Below are 13,682 nucleotides of genomic sequence, written 5' to 3' on the forward strand. Positions count from 1 at the left end.
TATACATTGTATTCAAGATATCAGTGTTCGAGATATTGAAGTTCAACTGTAATAAAGTAAATGAAAAGAGACAAGTCTGGTGAACATGCCTTCTTACTCCTGATACCATCCACTATAACTCTCTATTATGTACATGTACATTCCCATTGTATGTAATTTTTGTTAATAAATGTGCTTGCTTTCAAATTTCTCTAAAAACTTCCTCCTCCATCTGCCATGTCTTTGTTAAGTTTTAAATATAGTACATTTTTCCTGCAGGAAATCAATGAATCATTCAATTAATTAAGATTGGAACTGAAAATGAAAAAAAGAATTGCTGTAGTGGCTGGATATCGTGATAAATATTTCTTAGACTACATAGAATTACAACAGTACATGTAGTGTTGTTACATGTATTTATTTACTGACAAAGCCTGTTTAATCAAGTCTTATTCTAATCAACAAATCAACAAAAAACACAACTAAAGAAGGTTGTTCTTACACACTTTCCATTATTACTGCACACAAGGACATTACCTAATAGGGGTACTTTATATATGACATTCACAAAATGCTATTGTGTAAACTTTCACCCTTTGAACTGATTACAGGTATTGTACAACTTGTTTTTACAAAACATATTTATACATGGTAAATAATAATTATGTGTATTTATTTGTTTTTTAAGCAAGGATTCACATAATCTAAAACAAAAAATAAACATCCATGTTTTAAACAGCTATCCTTTGGGGAAAATATAATTTTCTAAATATCAAATATACATGAATATATTTGTAGCATTCCATTATTTGAAAATCAATTTAAATTAATTCAAGATATTTTTATGTAAACTTTGATTCTACATAAAAAGCACGTTTTATTACACCACATAGCACTATTCAAAATACTTTTATCGGGAACAAAAAAAAATGGTATGCTACAAGTTCAGACAAAAAACAAAATCATTCACTGTGACAAGCAATTCATAGACATGTGCAAAACACTAAAACATTCATCGTCGGAAACCCACGGCCAGTCTTGCACATGCTTGCTGATTGTCAGTGAGCGAATTCCAGACTGGCTGTTGGTTTCCAAGGATGTATAACATTGTGCATGAAGCTAAAATGTGTTAAAAAAATTATTTTCAGTCATAAAAATATACTTTATGCAATGAAACTTGAATAGAGAAACAAGTTGGATAGTAGTATGTCATAGGGAGAGACTAAAAGTTGATATTCAGAAATCTTTCAAAGGAGAAAAATGTGAGATCAAAAAAAATCAACAGAGATCTCAAAAAAAATTATCAAAATTACTTAATTGGAATGTTTACTAAATATTAAACTTCACTACATGTAATACTTCGTGAAAATTCTCACAACAATAGGATATGTTCAGTCTATATCTACACATCACAGATGCCTTCAGCAGTAGTAAGATAATTTATGATACTACATTCCTAAAAATCTTTATATTTGCATCAAGCCAATATCCAACAACCATATATTTGCATAAAGGCAATATCCAACAACAATATTCATAATTCATTCTTAATAAGGATTTCACTTAGAGATATGAGGTTACTAAGAGTAATAACATATACATAGCATGTAGATGTTCACATATACTGAGTATACAGCACGCACTTGAATAATTACCCACTGTGTATATGGACTAGATTTTCACCAATTACCTAATACTTGTTAATATAAAGCAATAAGGGATAAAAATATCTCAATAGTAATTTTTATAAAAAATATGTGATAGTACATGTACTACCAGTTAATCGTTCTTAAAAAATAACTTGTCATTTACCCATTATTTTTCACCAAAATTTCATAACTGAAGCTAGCTTAAACAGTGACTAAAATTCTAGATCTCTTGGATTGAAGTTCTCCCTCCATTGCATTGAGAAGATGACGTTTACAGGTTGAAGGAGGGTCTAAAATATTCCAGACATGCTCACACGTTTCAATGTTTTGAACCGGAGATAATCCAATCTGCTCAAACAAAGGGCTTGTCGAATCATTACTGACATATTGGAATGGATTTGACAAAGCTTTCAGATCCTCTGCTTTCAACTTTTCTTTTGATTCCTCGAAGTAATCCAATGCCTCCATTTCCGCGTCTTTGTTATAAGTCAAGTTTTGACCTTGACTTCCTGTAGTTGGCTGATGGTCATCAGACTCCAATTCTTCTGAAACTCCATTATTCTTATCCATGCTACAGATTTGATTGGACACCACAATGCCGTAATCTGGTGTGCCATGCTCTTCGTTGGGCGGCTCGAACAAGTTCCTGTCATGGTTGGACGAGTTTTGTCTGGAATTGTTTGGGGGGTGGTTCATGTTCATGTTCCGTGTTCTCCTTGTCTCCTCATACATAATCATCAGCTTCTCCGCCTGTTGATAAAAGTCATACAGGAATTCAATAACCAAAGTTTGTAATGGTAAGTTTCAAAAAATTACACTCAAAAATTGGCATCAAAGGTATACTAGTATAAACCAAATTTTGCAATAGAACACTAACAAGTAAGCTTTAAAAAAAATTACAAGACACTCCAAAATTGGCAGTAAAATGCACTTGTTACATTTGCTGATTTGAAATGATATATATTACATGTATGTTTCTCAAAATTACATGTACAGAACAAAATCCAGAAATTTATCAAGTGGCAGAAAATAGACACTTTTTTGATAATTATTTCTTAATTCTTTCTATTGAATTTTAAATCATATGATAGCAACTATTATACAGAATTACACTGTACTTAATATATATTCACCACGCAGTACACATGTAATCAGCATTGGAGGTTAATGTTTGCTAATGTTTCTTCCATTATAATTACCTGAGAATCAATGCACTCAAACTGCCATGGCCATTTAATGTTGTACAGGAACTGCCGGTGGTCGTAGCGATTGTCGTCGGGACTGTAGGTCTCTGCATGGTACGATGGGGTCAGCGTGGTCATTTTGTGGCGATTGATCGCATAGGAACGGAAAAAGTGCTTCACCTTCTCAGCCACCTGTGACAATTATTAGTAAAATACATGTACCTGTATTTAGTTATCGATGAACTCCGAGAGACACATCAGAAAAAATTGATAAGAAATATGCACCTTTGAACTTTAAACCTTCTTTTTTAAAAAAAAAAATTGGAAAATTTAATATTTTTATTCAAAACAGTTGTGAAATTGTCTTATCTTTAAATGGAGTTTATTTTATATAACAGCATATCCCTGACCCTTTCAATACTGACCTCTTCTGGTGAGAACTGGTCCTTCCACACATGAACCAGTTTACAGAACATGCTGTATGGCCCACAACAGTTTTGTTTCCTCAGTCGGCCATACAGAGAGAGCTCATCATATGTCATACCCATGTCCTCCTGCCAATGAATCGGAAAGTTTATTGATCAATCAGTTGTTATTTATTGATATTACATGTATATGTAATAGCTGGTAAAATCCTTTTATGCGATAAAGGACTATGTGCGGTATTATGCATTTATTGCCCCCAAAATTAAATTTTTATAAGGAGCTTTAAAAATAAGGTGGAAGATAGTTAAAATCATATTAAAAATAGGGGTGTAAAAGGTTTTCACCACAGTGACGTCATAATGTAGAAATGACGTCATGAAGATTGCCTTATTCTAATAAATTGATGTTTTGTAGCAATATATGGGTGTTTTCCGATGGTTATTTGACTGGAAAACATCGAGCGCAGTACCATTTTTTTAGTATAATGTGTATAATTACCTGAAGAAAAATTTACCCGCTATGTTAAAATCTTACTTGAGCAGACCTGTACTCTATATTTCCGAATGTAAAATATAGAGCAAAAATGTGAGTATTTTCATTTGTTTGCAAATTTGCGGGAATTAGGTCATTTGGGTGACGTCATAGATACACAGCGAATGAGCAATGATGACTAAAATCAAGATTAAAGTGATGGGCGTCCACTGTACGATGATTTTTGAAGATTTGATTTTTATACGATACCATTTAAAAATTAGTTAAAATTGGGGGCAAATATTTGACCATACCGCACATAGTCCTTTCAAGTTAATGACTATAAAAAAATTAAGCATTAAACAGTATACATGCATTACACACATATAACAACATTTGAATTCTAATCTTGAGAAAGTTTACCTCATCTGTCTGGGCAATTTGACCCTGATTCAGAGGTTCCAACTCCGCAGTGGGAGGGGCACGGTATATTCTATGCACAAAAAGAAGAGAACATCCTTAAGTAAAACTATAAGAACATGTAGTGTATACATGGTTATTCTCCCTGAATCAAAATTTTAAAGACTTCACCTTTTTTTTGGTTAAAGTTAACCCAATTTTAAATTAGCCAAGAAAACAGTAAGGACAAGGATACCTGTTTTTCACATGAGTAATATTTCACAGCTGTATTCTATAGATATTAATTTGCAAAGTGTATAATTACTTACTTCTTCCATTTGTGAATTGCTTAAAAACTGCAAAATGATTCTCAGTTTATCGTTTTCACATGTAAAATATACTTGCTGCATTCTTACTTTGTGAGAGCAGTATATCCGAAATGTTGAGAGCAGTATAGAATGAATCGCCGGAGATCCGTTTTACTGATTCCTCCAATCGGATTGATATCTGCACTGGAACAGTCGTACTTTGTCATGTATCCCCTCAGTCTAAAAATCAAGTGAAAACTTATCAACTCCTGTCCACAGTTTACCAAATGAATAAATCATGTGTACATGGAAGTTTTAATGAAGAACATGTAGATTGCACTAACAAAAAATAGTTTAAGAATTGAAAAAATTGTCTGAGATGTCACACGTACATGTATAAAGAGACATAAATTGACAATAACCTTTGGGTTTCTCAAACTTCCATTAAAATATACACTTGCCAGTAACAGTTCTATAACCCATTTATTGCACAAGAAATATGAACATACAGGTATAAGACATAATATTCTAGTCTACTTAAAGAGTGAATCAAAAGATGAAAAGAAAATGTTATCTTGATCAAGATGTGCTAAGACAATTGTCCCACCTACCCTTCATCCACATTAGCTGACCCTAAGACTAACAGTCCCCCAGATCTCCCTCGAGCCCACAGACACAGTTGGGCAAACAGGTATGCCAACACCATCCGGAGTCTGGCCTAAGAACAACAAATCTTTCATCATAAAGACTCTAGCACATGCAACACATCTGTGATATTTGATGTGTTAAACATAAATATAAGAGGTATACTGTACATACAGTGTCTGCAAGAACTTTCAATAAACATCTTTTAAATAGATGTCAGCATGCAGTGATGGTTCAATACTCAACAAAAAGAAGACTTTATAATATAAAAAGTGGCACTATTGACTTCTTGTATTGTACCATGCAAACAAATTAATAGTTTTCTGAACACAACAAAAGTTGTAATTGCACACTGGTAGTCATAGAAATAATAAAATTTAAAATGATTGCAAATGCATTAATTACAATGATAAAATAAGGTATCTAACAGTATTTTTAATATATATTTGCATTTCACTAGAAAAAACGACATTTACGCAAAATCTCCCCCTTAGCCAAGTTGGTAAGGGGGAGATTCTCCCACATAGCAGCTTTGAAAGGTTAACAGGTATGCTATTTGTCTTCAGTGGGATGTTCTAAGTGCTTTGCAAATTGTACAATAGGTGCAAATAAAATTTTTAATGATTTAATCAAAGAACTGCACAACTTCTAGTGTTGATACCTGGACATTTTGCAGGGCTAAATTCTCTCGAAGACTTCCTCCATTGGCTTTGAACTTTGGCAGCAATTTGAGCGCTGAGGTGAATACTCCAAGAACTGCTGCCACAGCAACATCAATACTGATAGACAGGTGGAAGCTGCAGCACAGATATTCCACATGTATTACACAGATATATATATACACTAAAAATAAACTTCATTCTTCTGGTAAACCATCCAAAAAATTTATAAATATTTTACTACAAATTCTTAGAACGTCAAAAATAGATATTGGGTTAACCTGTCTTTGTTTGCTTTTAATTTTGTCTCATTTTTAAATGCACTCTAAGTACATACGTAAATTTTTCATTTTCTAATGTGCTAGATTTACTTATCAAGGTGAATGGGATAACATAGTACAAGGAATTAACTGGGCCAAACACTACTCTGTAGATGTATACAATATTACCTCCCAATCTGCCCAGCCAGTTCTGCGGCCCTTGATCTGGTGTCTTCAGAACTATTTTCTGTGCCCATGTAGCAGGTTGTGAACAGTTTGCCAGCCAGTTCACTGGGGTCAGATGGAGTGTAGGCTCCATCCCCTACTATTCTTCTAACATCAGCCAGAACATTCTCATCTAAAATTCCACAAAATAAAATCTTTCAAATTAAGAAGCAAACGTTTCCAAATATGTATGATGAGGCCATTATCAAGTCTAATAAGCATTGTTTCAGATTGTGAAAATGCAAAAATTATTGCTTGGTATAAAGCTTAGAAAACTAAAAGCTAAATGTAACTGGTTGAGATATTCAAAATGTAACAAATGATGTAGAGTTACCTCCCCTCTGAACAGCATCAACCACCTGATGGCACATTGAAGCTACGATACAGGCAGTGCTAGAACTGTCAATGCCTCCACTCAGTGGGAGAAAGAATCCGCCCTGTCCACTTCTCCGCAAGTAGTCCCAAAGCCAGCAAGCTGGGCCCAAGCTACAACAGAGGGATTACTAGTTACATGGTTTGTAGTTGACCTAATTTGGTTTATACATGGTCAGTAAATTCCATATTGGGCGAGAGCGGATGTAATGATTATATCATACCAAATGCCTTTGTGATAATGATTAAAAGTTAATAAAACAGTGAAAATCAAGAGTTTTATAACAAAGTTACAAGTTTTAATTTGGCTTCTAAACTTGACATCAAAATACTCTACATCTTCGCTAGCCAAGGGTTTTCGTTCCACTTCACACTTCACATATCGGGAGCGAAGTAGACTAAAAACCCTTGGCTAGCAAAGATAAATACTCTAGGAATGACGCCATAGTGCTCAAAGGGAGGAATATTTTGCATTGACTGTGTATGATAAATACATGATTTCAGTGTGACTGCTGTTAACCTATGATTTCCTTACAAATTAGCAGGAAGTAGGAGATGGTTCTTGACTTTGTAAACTAAACTTTAACTAAAATTATAATTTGAGTGGAGAAAACATAAAATATGTACTCCTTGACTGCTTACATACACAAACACACAAATCACTTCCAAGAGAAACACATTGGTATCCTATAAATAGTATCTATATATAAACTTATTGTTTTCACTACAGCATCAAATACAATATGATTAAATGTCCACATTTACATAGGATAAAGTTTGAAAAAGAAATAATCTGAAAATCTGTACAATGTAAGTGCATGGTACCATATTTCTACATGCAGTAACATTCAGAAAAAAGTTCAGTATGACCTGATTTCTTCCTCGGGGGAATGGTATTTCCACTCTATTGGGTCAGTGGTTGGCTCAAAGAATTCCTGATGGGAGAGGGCAAAGTCACATTGAACCCTGGGGAAGGACTGCACGTTAGATGCCTACAACATCAGATTCACAGATTTAGAACAGATTATCTCTGTCATATTCAAATCAAGTAAAATTCATGAAATTTCCCATCATGAATTTCTATCATTTTCAAATGACATGAATCGGCGTTTGCATCCTTACCATTTCAGACCGACTTCGAATAGCATTTCTGTACATTCTCACATCCTCTAAATCCACTGTGGCTGTATTCACTACCTAATAATGCAAATCAAATAAACATAATGTTGTCTAACTTCAAAATGAAATAACATTCTAAGATCATCACATTTTGCACATTTTAATGGAGTCCCTCTTGGTGCTCCTTACCACTTCCTGGATACCAAACTGAGGCCCCTGAGAGACGATCCTCCCGTTGACTGCGATCATGGAGCAGCCATCGTAGTACGTCCTCTCACCGTCACATCCAAGCTGGTTTGCAAATACGTAAATCCCACCACACTATCAAGCAATCAATCAATCAATCAATCCATCAATCAAAAATAGGAGTTAAGAATTCTATTTATAGATTTAATTCCAAATACCAAACAACTAATCGATAGATACTTTTTGCATATTGATTACAAAATACGTTCATTCAATTTTGGTGATTTTATTTGTGCAATTATGTAATTGATGACCATAAAAATAATATTAAACACATTTTTAGGGATTAAATTTTTTGTGCTTGAGATGATACTGCAGCAAATATTGCACACTGAAGAAAAATTAGCCCAGTTATACTGTACATGAAAGCATGCCCTTTAAGTTCAAATTTCAAAGAATATCTGGTAAAACTTGATTTGCTGTCCACTTTTTAACAAGATGTTAGAATAATGATTTGTAATATTGACACCCAATAACAAACCTTCATAGTGGCCGACTTGATCAAGTCGACTCGAACATAACCTTTCCTGAGTTCATGATGGCTCCCACTCCCATTAGCAATTATTTCAACTCCATCCAAACTTAGGTCTATGTGGTGACTGTAATACATACACACAGGTGTTTAAATAAAAATTTGAAAATCTTAGGATCTGATACAGTTGCATTAACATGTACTTTGATTGTTATGACTGAAATTCATTATGTCTAAGAATTACTGTGGAATCATTAGATTTCATGGTGACTCAATTTTCATGGAATTCGTGGGTACCTCTCATCCGCAAATTAACATCCCCAACGGATAAATAAATAAGGGTTAAAAAGTCATATCTCCCTTTGTTGGTGTAATAGAATACACAAAATTACGTCCCCTTGAACCTGTAAAATTTAAGCAACCTTCGAAAATTGGCCCCCACAAATTTTAATGATTCCACAGTACATGATAAGATCATATTTAGTTTGATGATGAAAAATCTTACCCATCAAGAGACCAGAAAACTGACACATGTATTATTGTTACACTGATTATAGTATGATGATGGAAAATCTTACCCATCAGGAGACCAGAGCTCTTCACAAATCTCACTCCCGAGACACGTGTCTACTGTAGATATCACAGCGTCTCCTATAGGCACTGTCCTCTGTAACACACAAACCAACACAATAAATTATAATACATGTATTAGCTAAAATACCAAACACAGTATACATTTTTTGATACATCTCTTATACGTATGGTTCTCTAAAATGTAGCTGCAGAACTGTTTCTATAGTTGGAATTAATTAAGCTATCAAAACACAAAATTACTAGTAGTGCTGTATGTTGTACTAATAATTTAAGAACTATAACGCCATCAATGACTTTTTTCCCAGTAAAATTTTCCTCTTTTAAGAATTAAATTTGGTTAACAGTATGACTGATTAGACTGTTTCCAAGACTCTCAGTCTGAGTAGTACCTGACCGGTGATTTCCTGAATCATCCGTGGTAAGAAGTATTCCTCCGTACATTTGTGGCGTTTCCAGGAAGTGAACCACCTGGTTTCTCTGTAGTTGCCATCGTTACATAGTGTCATCTTAGGACGGATTAACAAAACTTTTCTGCAACACAATTACATGTATGCTATTTTTTAATCTTTTCACCCAAAACAAGACTTTGTTCAACAAAAAAGACATTAAAATTCAAATCTATTCGTATGAATCTTCAAAGTCTATTGTTTAATTTTTTTCAACTGAAAGCACTATGTTGGCAAATCTAAGCAAAAATATCAACTGAATTTTTAAATTTCTTTTCCCAAAAGCCATTTTTTGGCATAAATAACAATACATATATTTCACTGGCAATGACAAATGTAATGTCTTTCTGCATTAATAAACCATTAGGGGTTGAACTTTATCTGCAACCAGAAAGCTGCCATATTCCATATCATTTTATTTGTATTAGTAAGCAATAGTTATAAATTACATAATACAAAACAAATATTGCATGGATCATGTTTTTTATTTAATTATAACCGACCAAGTATTCAATTTCAATCAATTTCGTGTCCAAGCATCTTTTTCAAATGGCAGTTACATAATGTACATTACATAATTTATAATAATAGCAAGGATTCAGCTTAAATATCATACCTGTTTACAAAGATAACTCGACAGTTGTAGGCTACATTCTTATGCATCACAGGCCTGCAAATGAGAATATTCCAAAAGACATTCATAAAAATGACAGACTGGGTTTATAAATAAGCTAGAACATATGTATCGGATCCAATGACAATAATTAAAGAGGCAATTCTACAAAAATAATACACTGTTGTTCAATAACAAACAAAAAGCCTATAATACATTTATTCTTATACAGTGAGTTTCATCCCCTTTAGATTTAGAATGTGTTATAAACTCATTTGATTTCAAATATTACTGGTTCTTAAAACATAATGAACCAGGCACTTTGATTCCTTGTTTCCTAGTTTATTTTTTCTTTAAGCTAAATGGTTCATCAGGCACTTTGCTATAAGCTTGACTAAACTGGTTTATCATTTAACCAACTTTTATTTGCATCAACTTTAATTTTCAACTTTATTTTGAAATTTACAAGTTGTAAACTAGTAAGTGGTTTGCAGTAATCAATTTTTATGAGAGAGCCAATATGTATACACACGTACATTTAATCATTAAACAAGAGTAATGCAGCAAGAAATACTGGTATGCACAATGGCTAGGTTCATGCAAATAAACCTCCAAAGTTTTCTAGCATTGCTTTACAGTATTTCATCTTAATATCAGTATTTTTGAGCAACACAAAGAAGCCCTAAGTCACTCACATTCCAATATCACACATGATGTCCATGTTGTCTCGATTTGAAAGTAATTCAGCCAACACTTGCCACGAATGGAGAAACGTGTCACTCTCCAGAAAATGGTCCCCACATCCATAGCCCCTTCAATGACAACAAAATCCTTCTGATGAAAATATATCAGAGATTAAGGCAGAAAAACTGATTCATATTTGTGAATATTGACATCAATAATTACCTGACTTCTACGCTCAATTTTTCACAAAAAACATAGAATTTTTCAAGTGTTTTTGCATGAACAAACACAACATTTTCATTTTCCTCTCTTTCTGATATGATGTTTGCACATTACAATTCAATACTCTAATTTATATTTAAAACTTCTTTTTAAAAAAATTCTAATAAATAAAATATGTACGTGATTTCAAGTTCTGGACCAAGGCGGTAAGTAGCACCTTTTTCTTTGGCTATCCTGATACCTAAAACAAAGTGAATATCATATAAGTAAAACATCTGAATACATGTACCAGCACCCTTGAAAACTAAAAATGCTTTTAGTAAGGCCAATTTTAAAGTCCCAGGCAAGGTTTTAATGATTTAATGCAATGAGAACCTCTTTGGACCTGCAACTTTAAAACACCTATCACTTGCCATTTATTCAGTTATGGATAAAAAATTAGTTAAATTACCTATGTGATTATTACCTAAAATAATAGGCTTTTTATTCAGTCTATCATATTTCAGAATGCAAACTTATAAAAGTAACTTATTGGATTGTATTTAGATTTAAATATATTTTACTTTGCATAAAAGTAACCCCCCCCCCCCAAAAAAAACCCAAAGGATATTACATAACAAAAATGTTTTCCCAGGTAATATTAACTCTGACATTGACAATAATATGACAAAAAACTTTGACAATGTTTATTTTTATTCCTTTCCCTTAAAAAATGTATAACAGATGTTACTACTTGTGGACAAATGCCAATTGATTGTTCATGTATGTATCATGCATTAATAATGTATAGTAACACAGAATTTTAGAATACAGTCTTACTCCCAGGAAACCCCTGAGAACAAGCAGCCTCTTTAAGCCTACCATTAGGTTAGGTCCGACTAGTGGATGGTTTAGAGGACTATTATTGTACATAATCAGAAACCCAACTTTGAATATATGTACTTTATTCCATAGGTGCTTGTTTCAGTAATAAAAGTTCATCCTATAGTACGATAATACTATTATTATACCAAAGAGTGAACTGTCATTAAAAAAAAATGACTGCCTGTGGTTTAATTAGCTTCTCTTCATCATTTTAATAGAGAGAGGAAATGATTTTAATAAGATAATCATTATTAAGATAGAAATACATGTACAGGTCTACCATGTATATTATCTAAACAAAAAGAAGAATGAAATGGAATCATTGATGGCAAAGCAACTAAATTATAATTATATTTATGGAGAGGAACAACGTGTTTGTATGATGGGAAAAGGTATAAAGCTGAATTGATCATGATGAAGAGACAAACTGAGATGGAAAGAGGAATAAAACATAATCATGATAGATTTAAAGGGAGAATAACAACATATCATGTGTGCAAACTAAATGTTAACTCCCATTATACAGTCGTTTGACCAGTTCCGAATTTTGAGCAGTTCCGAATAGTTCAGAAGTTTATAGCAAAAAATTAATGAAATAAAAAATGGAGAAAAAAATCAATACAAAAAATCAATATAAACACGTGTTAATGCTTGTTTGAATTCTGCAGTTGTTTCATTTTTCGCGGTCATATATGTATTTGATATCGGTCTTAGATTAGTCGACCTACTTTCACTTTGTAATAAATCCAGGTCATTGCAACGCTAATATGTGCATAAAATCGTCACTTGTAACAAAATTTCTTGTATCAAACGTAGGTTTAATATGTATTCTAACATCCCCAAAAGCAAACAGGATAAAAAATAAAATACATATGCAAGTGGATGCAGAATTTTATCGAGTCGTCATTTTACGAGTTCCGAATACATAATTTGTTTCCCTCTGTTCTAGAATTGAATTGAATGAAGGGGTGGATTAAAACAAATACTTCTGGAATTCATTAAATGTCTTTCTCAGTCTTAAATCAATCATATTGTACCACAATAATGATAAGTGAAGGTGCTACGACTGTATTGCGACAAGATGTTAGAAACCAGGCTAAATTATTGTTACGGGAATTTTGTCTGTCATTTCAGTGCAAATCAAACTATATTGTTAAGAAAATACCAATAACTGAGATGTTTGCATTTAATTTGTTATTCAACTGGTTCAATAAATGGTTTTAGGGCCGAAACTTTTTTATCTACATTCCATATGTATAGAAACAGATATGCTATTCGGAACTCATCTGTCTTTTCGCAACTGGTAAAATGGCTTCCAGCGTAATTAATTACAATAAAATTTTATCTTAAAAAAATTAAATGCAGCAATATTGCATTATTATCAGCAGGGATATGGTGTATATAGGCCAATAAATCAGATCTGAAAATAACACCCAGGAAAATTTTTAACACCGCCAAATCTGTACCCTATTCGGAACTGGTCAAACGACTGTATAATATTATTGTTCTTGACATTATTTATTGTATTTCAATAGATTATGTACACACTGTTGTCCTGAAACTATAATTTTCCATTTGCTAATATTCATAGCTTTACAAAAAGCTAACCTAATACCTTGTGCCTATGAGTATGATTTTGCTATGGTTACTGCTTTTGGAATCGTGGTTATTATGAAAGAAAAGTATGCATTGAGTCTTACTTTCAGAAATGCGAGCTAAATTTCCTTTGAAATCCATTGCCCATTGATTCAAAGTGCATGTTGCCAATGTCGCCGTCCTCCCCATGGTTCAAGGCAGAGCAAAAGTTAGGGTGGTAGTCAGTGAAAATCCGAAAGTAGATTATTC

General features: G+C 33.1%; 1 protein-coding gene across 1 annotated transcript; it reads right to left on the reverse strand.

Moving 5' to 3' along the window:
* Window positions 1-378: 378 nt before the first annotated feature.
* LOC128185069 (glutamine-dependent NAD(+) synthetase-like) lies at window positions 379-13,668 on the reverse strand. The gene is made up of 19 exons (XM_052854740.1): window positions 13,538-13,668; window positions 11,154-11,214; window positions 10,763-10,879; window positions 10,071-10,124; window positions 9,398-9,539; window positions 8,993-9,081; window positions 8,424-8,541; window positions 7,886-8,017; window positions 7,700-7,774; window positions 7,448-7,569; window positions 6,540-6,691; window positions 6,170-6,338; window positions 5,723-5,858; window positions 5,028-5,134; window positions 4,525-4,656; window positions 4,133-4,202; window positions 3,238-3,366; window positions 2,828-3,004; window positions 379-2,378 (listed from the first exon to the last, which is right to left on the reverse strand). Exons 1-19 carry the CDS (start codon window positions 13,620-13,622, stop codon window positions 1,830-1,832), a joined length of 2,616 nt encoding a protein of 871 aa, XP_052710700.1. The 5' UTR covers window positions 13,623-13,668; the 3' UTR covers window positions 379-1,829.
* Window positions 13,669-13,682: the final 14 nt, after the last annotated feature.

This window comes from Crassostrea angulata, chromosome 5 (genome assembly GCF_025612915.1).
Source record: "Crassostrea angulata isolate pt1a10 chromosome 5, ASM2561291v2, whole genome shotgun sequence".
In the NCBI taxonomy this organism is placed as follows: Eukaryota; Metazoa; Mollusca; class Bivalvia; order Ostreida; family Ostreidae; genus Magallana; species Magallana angulata.

Excerpts from the sequence above, each read along its gene's own strand:
- LOC128185069 (XM_052854740.1), bottom strand. The coding sequence starts at position 13,622 with ATGGGGAGGACGGCGACATTGGCAACATGCACTTTGAATCAATGGGCA. Across the intron at positions 8,018-8,423 it reads TCAAGTCGGCCACTATGAAG|TGTGGTGGGATTTACGTATT; the intron begins GTTTGTTATTGG and ends ATTGCTTGATAG. Across the intron at positions 3,005-3,237 it reads ACCAGTTCTCACCAGAAGAG|GTGGCTGAGAAGGTGAAGCA; the intron begins GTCAGTATTGAA and ends TAATTGTCACAG.